Source organism: Myotis lucifugus, unplaced genomic scaffold (assembly GCF_000147115.1).
Source record: "Myotis lucifugus unplaced genomic scaffold, Myoluc2.0 scaffold_27, whole genome shotgun sequence".
In the NCBI taxonomy this organism is placed as follows: Eukaryota; Metazoa; Chordata; class Mammalia; order Chiroptera; family Vespertilionidae; genus Myotis; species Myotis lucifugus.
This window is the reverse complement of record NW_005871075.1, coordinates 3348195-3354646: the sequence shown is the minus strand read 5'-3', so window position 1 is coordinate 3354646 and position 6452 is coordinate 3348195. Positions and strand designations below refer to the sequence as shown.

Below are 6452 nucleotides of genomic sequence, written 5' to 3'. Positions count from 1 at the left end.
CTGACCACACAGGGCACCTTCACCTGACCACACAGGACACCTTCACCTGACCACACAGTGAACCTTCTCCTGACCACCCAGGGCACCTTCACCTGACCACCCAGGGCACCTTCACCTGACCACACAGGACACCTTCACCTGACCACCCAGGGCACCTTCACCTGACCACCCAGGGCACCTTCACCTGACCACACAGGGCACCTTCACCTGACCACCCAGGGCACCTTCACCTGACCACCCAGGGCACCTTCACCTGACCACCAGGGCACCTTCACCTGACCACCAGGGCACCTTCACCTGACCACACAGGGCACCTTCACCTAACCACACAGGGCACCTTCACCTGACCACACAGGGCACCTTCACCTGACCACCAGGGCACCTTCACCTGACCACACAGGGCACCTTCACCTGACCACCCAGGGCACCTTCACCTGACCACACAGGGGCACCTTCACCTGACCACCCAGGGCACCTTCACCTGACCACCCAGGGCACCTTCACCTGACCACACAGGGCACCTTCACCTGACCACCCGGGCACCTTCACCTGACCACACAGGGCACCTTCACCTGACCACCCAGGGCACCTTTTAGCATTTTTAAAACCGACTGCTCACAGCGCAGAGTTCACCTCAGTGACTGATGTCTCTGCTCTAAAGTCGCCTTGGCCCAGAGACCAAGAGGGTGTCTTGCAGGGAGAGCTGTGGGCTTCCCGCTGCTGGACAAATCAGAGCTCCGTGGTCAGCCGTCTCCCCCTCTGGGTTACGTCTTTTGTCTTGTATTTGTTATTTTTATCTCATTTCGTACTTGTTATCTTTGATCTCACTCCACCTGTGCTGTTTGGCGAGCTGTCTCGGGTCACTAGGCGGGGCTGTGCGTGGGCAGGAACCTATATTTGTCATTCACACTTGGACGCCCAGGCCCTAGCCCAGGACCAGCCACACAGAAGGGCCGTTGCATGCATGTAAGTGTGCATGTGTGTTGATGTATAAAGATGTACAGAGACCATCAGCTTTAAAATGTGCTAGAACAACGGCCACCAAGGAGCAAACGAGAGTCATGGGAGGTCGTGAAGGGAGCCGGCGAGTCTGAGCAGGGCGCTGCCTGCAGCCCCATCCTCACTCCCGGCAGCAGAGGCTCAGGAGGGTCGCGTGAGTGGGCGGCGCAGACAGGATCCAGACTAGGTCAGCTTGACTCCAAACACTGGGCACTTCACTCCACACAGTCTGGCTCCTGTTGAGAAGACATTAGGTGACTTCATCCAGCCACTGCCTTCAGAGGAGACCGTCCACAGAGCCATGAGCTCCCCACCCCCACGAGGATGAGTCACGCGCTGATGTCCTCGGCCACAGCTGAAGTCCCCATCGGCCCACTCAGTCTCTCTCCAGGGGAGGGCAGTTCAGAGGGAACACACACCTCCTGGGACTCCTCAATCCCCCCCAACCTGGTTTGCAGTTGTTCCCCTCGGAGATGAGGCACCACCAACCAGTTGCCTATCGGCTCATGAAGCTCTTCTCTGTTCCCGCCGCTCCGTCAGCCAGTCCTAGGGGTTCTACTGGCAGCTCTGTCCTGAGGCTCCTCTCTGCTCCCCCTCATCCACGCCACCCTCCCTCCTGGATCCCTGCGGGTCCCCAGTGTCCCTGCATCCACTCCGCCTTTGTCCTCCACTCAGCAGCCAGAGCCCTGTTTTCTAATGTCACCCAAATCACAGCCCTCCTTGTTCAAACCCTCCACTGCTTCTCTTCATGTTCAAAAACAAAACCGCCCTGCTCAGCCTCCGCCCTCCTCTCCAAGGGCCCTCCCTCCTGCTGAGCTCGCTCTTCCTCCAGGCCACCAGCTGCCGCCTCCTGGGCCCCTACACCTGCTGCTGCTCCAGCCCGGCCCACACGGGCACCTGTTCTGGACGAGACCTGCGAGGCGTGGCTGACCCCCACAGGACAGCCTCTCCCTGCCCTGACCGCTTCCTTGCCTTCGTAGCACTTAATGCAAACTGAACTTCCAGTCTGCCTCTAGGTGGTGACTTTGTGACCACCTATGTCCCCCATTGGAAAGCAAGAGCCGGGGAATGGGCACTGGATGGGCGTAGCCTGTGCCCCCAGCACGGGACGGGGCCTGGCACAGGTGGGCATCCGTTCATACTCTAATGCGTGCCCATCACACCTGATTTTTAAGACGTGCTTCTTTGGGGTAAAATGCCCTCGTTTAAGTATGTGTGAGCGAGAGAAGTTCGTGCAGAAGGCATTCAGTGGCCTGACCTCATTTTCTAATCTCTCCCAGTTGCCCTAAAATTGGCTGTGGCCACGCGGATGTGAGGATGTGTGATCTGGTCCAGGACGAAGCACTGAGAAGGGCGATTGAGAGTCACAACAAGAAAAGACACCGTCACTCCGAGTAGGAAAAGCCACCTGCCCGCAGCCACGCCCGCAGCCTACCTCCTGCCCCAGCCATCTGTAGAGAGCGCGCTGGTCACAGCGCTTCGACTGGCTGCATCGCACACTTTGTTTGGGGTAAAACTTGAAGATTTTAAATGCAATTGAAATCATTTTTCTATGTTACAATAAAAAGTCAAGGAAATTATATTGTTTATTTTTAAGCATTTTATAATTTGAATAAAACTTTGATAATCTACAGCTTGTCCTGTCTGTGCACCGCCGGAGGGGTAAGCTGTTCCGATGGTGCAGGCTGGGAGGTGCCAGGCCCTTCTAGCTCTCCTACCTCAGGCTGTCTTTTTTGTAGTTTGAACTCAGTGATGCCTTTCAAGAGATATTGGAAATGGAAACACATCAAAACATCCCAGCTGCAAGCATTTCCCATCAGGACAGTAAGCAAAGCGTGAGGTGACGAAGCAGAGCATGATGCTCCGTAGCAGGCTCGTCAGTGCCGTGGTGACTGCTGCCACCACACAGTGTCACCGTGGGAAGCCACCACGTCCTGTCCGTCCTCTGCTGTGGCTCCAGCCCCCGAGCCTTGGGGTCTTCGGCCATGAACTAAAGGCGCTGAACCAGTTATTTATTCTCTGATGCCCCTTTAGCCCAAAAGTCAGTGGACTTATGACCAGCAGGGTCTTTAAACTGAGTATCATTGATTATATTCTCATTGTGTGAAGAGTGCTACTCTATTAATAGTCTCCATATCAACGTTTTACCAACCAGAATAGTCAGTGAAGTCAAACACATCCTGACTACACTAGGAAACCAAGAATAGCGCAAAATGGCTAGTGCTTATTGAGCGCTTACTGTGTACCAGGATCTACTCCAAGACACAAATACAATAACTCCCGTAATCGCCTGATGAAGGTGCTACGGTTATTATTCCCATTTTCCAGATAAGTAAAATGAGGCACAGAGAAGTGAAGTAGCCCATGGGAATTCCCAGAGCTAGTAAGTGGCTGAGCTGGGATGGGGAGTTAGGTTGTCAGGTCTCAGAGTCTTCATGCTTCTCCTCCTGATTAATTCCTGTAGAATCTTAAAATACATCCCAAGTCCACATTGGAAAACTGAGCCTTTTGTAAATAAACAAGCATGTACGTGTGTGTGTGTGTGTGCGTGTGCGTGCGTGTGTGTGCGTGTGTGCAAAAAAATTTTCATTAAAATGCAGCGAATAACTGGATTGGACCTCAAAGAGGCAATGATGGCTCTGAAATAACATACATTTCCGCAGAAAAGCCTAGTCTGAAAATGGCAGAAGCAATGTTGAAAGCGTTTTCATGGAATTCAGAAAGCAGGGTGGTATTCAGTTGCTACAAACTGAGTGATTTTGAATTTCTTAAGATGCTTTATCTGAATCCAACTTCCTGAGGAAACTATTATGTTTAAGCCAGAACAAACATGCTTCCCATGGAATGTGGTTCTTTTGTGAAATACTTTATTTCCTAAGCAGATCGAGGCCGGCATGAAATGCTCGCCCGAGGTTCAAGCTGCGTTTTTCCCAACTCCTTCCGAAGAGAACGCAAGATATTAGTGTAGATGCCAGTCTCAGTCAGAAAAATGCGAAATGACACCATCCCACTGGGGAAGAGGGATGGTGCTCGCATCCGGTGGGCTGCTTCCTTTCCAGACTTCAGAAGCCATGTTTCACACATTTTTCTAGCCAACTTAAGAATTGAAAGTTTTAGATACATTTTTTTTTTTGCATCTTTGAAGATGTAAACATTAGATTGTCATTGTCATTCTGGCATATGTGTTCAATTTCTATTACAGGAGTTTTCCCAAGAAGTGAAACCTTTTCTTCACATGAAATCATATTTACCTTATTACTGAGAAACTCGATCATATAAGACAACTGAAAGGGCAGTCTTTCTAGTCAAGACGAGGTAGGACTCCAGCCCCTTCCTCCCGGGGCAGCCCCAGAGCCTCGCCTGAGATTACCCGAGGCCCCATGAGTGACATTTGAAAACCACACTACACATTGGAGCTAAACCAGCTTTTCAGATATGACTGATTTAAGACTTGGACAATTGTGTGAACATGGCATTTTTTATGTGCTAGTTCCTTTAAGAAACTTCCAGTTGGGTAAGTTTAAAACATTACCACAAACTCCGAAAGATGAGATCATTTATTTCTGGCCTGATACAGAACTTTGACCACGGGGTGTCCAGCTTGGAGCAGCTGCGTTCGGTGAGGGCTGCATCTGAGTGTTATGGGGGGAGAGAGAAATTACAGGACTAAGGGAACCAAGGCTGCCCTGAACTTATCGCTGGCTACACATCAGACTCAGGTCTAAGTGCCTAAATGTCACCTCAGTGAATCCTTTTGAATACCCTAGAACAGTGGTTCTCAACCTTCTGGCCCTTTAAATAAAGTTCCTCATGTTGTGACCCAGCCATAAAATTATTTTCGTTGCTACTTCATAACTGTAATGTTGCTACTGTTATGAATCGTAATGTAAATATCTAATATGCAGGATGGTCTTAGGCGACCCCTGTGAAAGGGTCATTCGACCACCAAAGGGGTCGCGACCCACAGGTTGAGAATCGCTTCCCTAGAAGGTAGGGTTGTTAGCCCATTTTACAGATGCAGAAACTAAGGCTCGGAGTCATCCTAGTCATTTGCCTGAGGTCCCTTGCTGATGTGTGGTGGAGCCCATAGTGGGTCAGAACAGTGAATGCAGAGCAAGCGATGTGACCCACCAGGCCCTTTGCCCCAGGCCCCTAGAGGACACTGGTGACCAACAGACCTGGTCTTCTGTCCCATCTCCCTTATTTCCGTTACTGAGACCATTTCCCAGGCTTGCAGGCCGCAGTCAACTGTCCAGTTAGCATAGCCCAGTGCTTCTCTTCTGCAGTTCCCTCTGCAAACACCCCGCCAAGTCCAGGCCCTGCTCCCTGCCTTCATACTTAGACTATTCGGCCGCCTTCCAGCTGGTCCCTGACCTCTAATCTTCCTCCTCCCTTATTAACCTGCTGGATTGCCGATGGGGTCATTCCACATCCTACTCAGAAACCTTCCTTTCGAGGGAATGCAGTTCAGGCACAGCACTCGGGATTCTGCCCCAGACCAGCCCCATTCCCGCCTCCCCAGCACTCCCACTGTCCCCACACTTCAGCTCACCTTGTCTATTTGACAGGGTTGCCTCCAGGACTGGAGTTAACCCTCGGCACTCCTGACTAGCACCTGTAGATGGCCGTGGGCAGGTCACTTCACTGCTCCAGGCCTCAGATTTTTCCTATAAACACAAAGATTTGGACTTCCCAAGGTTTCTCTAAACCAGGGGTGGGCAAACTTTTTGACTCGAGGGCCACAATGGGTTCTTAAACTGGACCGGAGGGCCGGAACAAAAGCATGGATGGAGTGTTTGTGTGAACTAATATAAATTCAAAGTAAACATCATTACATAAAAGGGTACGGTCTTTTTTTTTTTTTAGTTTTATTCATTTTAAACGGGCCTGATCCGGCCCGCGGGCCGTAGTTTGCCCACGGCTGCTCTAAACCCTAATTTCCAGGACACATTGTCAAGGAATAGGACATTGGGGAAGTATATGGCCCTTGGAAGGAAAGCAGGCTGGCATGCAAATCAGTATGTATGTGAACCAAATGTGATTCTTCAAATACTTGTTAAGGCCCACTTTCTGCCATGTTTTGTAGTAGTTTCTTTGGATACAGAAATCTCCCTTCTGAAGGGATTCTTGTCTAGTTGGGGCAGACAGATACATAAAAAAGTAAACTCCACAGAAGGTCATATGAGTGCCTTGTGTAGAGAGAGGACAGTAACACAAAGAAAAGAAATGCAGAAAAATTATTGAGTAAACAAGTTGTGTTTCAGTAAATCAGGTAACAGGAATCAAAACAAGTTGAAAAGTCTGAACCCTTCTGATTGGCAGATGTGGGTAAACCATGGAGGATTACCCAGCTGCATTGGAAATTCGTTACATTTTGGAAATCTGCCTTCTGGCTTTTACCAAACTTTGTGGAGGGGTAACTATTCTGAAAAGAAGGCCATTAAAACGGAAAG

The 6452-nt window shown here is 50.3% G+C and overlaps 1 protein-coding gene across 3 annotated transcripts in view; it reads left to right on the top strand.

Annotated features, from left to right (window-relative positions):
* Positions 1-2628, top strand: part of NSMCE2 (NSE2/MMS21 homolog, SMC5-SMC6 complex SUMO ligase) — a 218262-nt gene extending 215634 nt beyond the window's left edge. Inside the window, exon 7 of one of the 3 annotated variants that reach the window (XM_023751936.1) lies at positions 2280-2628. In XM_023751936.1, coding sequence (XP_023607704.1) covers positions 2280-2397 — 118 coding nt within the window. In that variant the 3' untranslated portion in view covers positions 2398-2628. The remainder of the gene's footprint in view (positions 1-2279) is intronic. The other 2 variants (XM_006086304.3, XM_006086305.3) reach the window with 2 other exon arrangements.
* The last annotated feature ends 3824 nt before the right edge of the window (positions 2629-6452 follow it).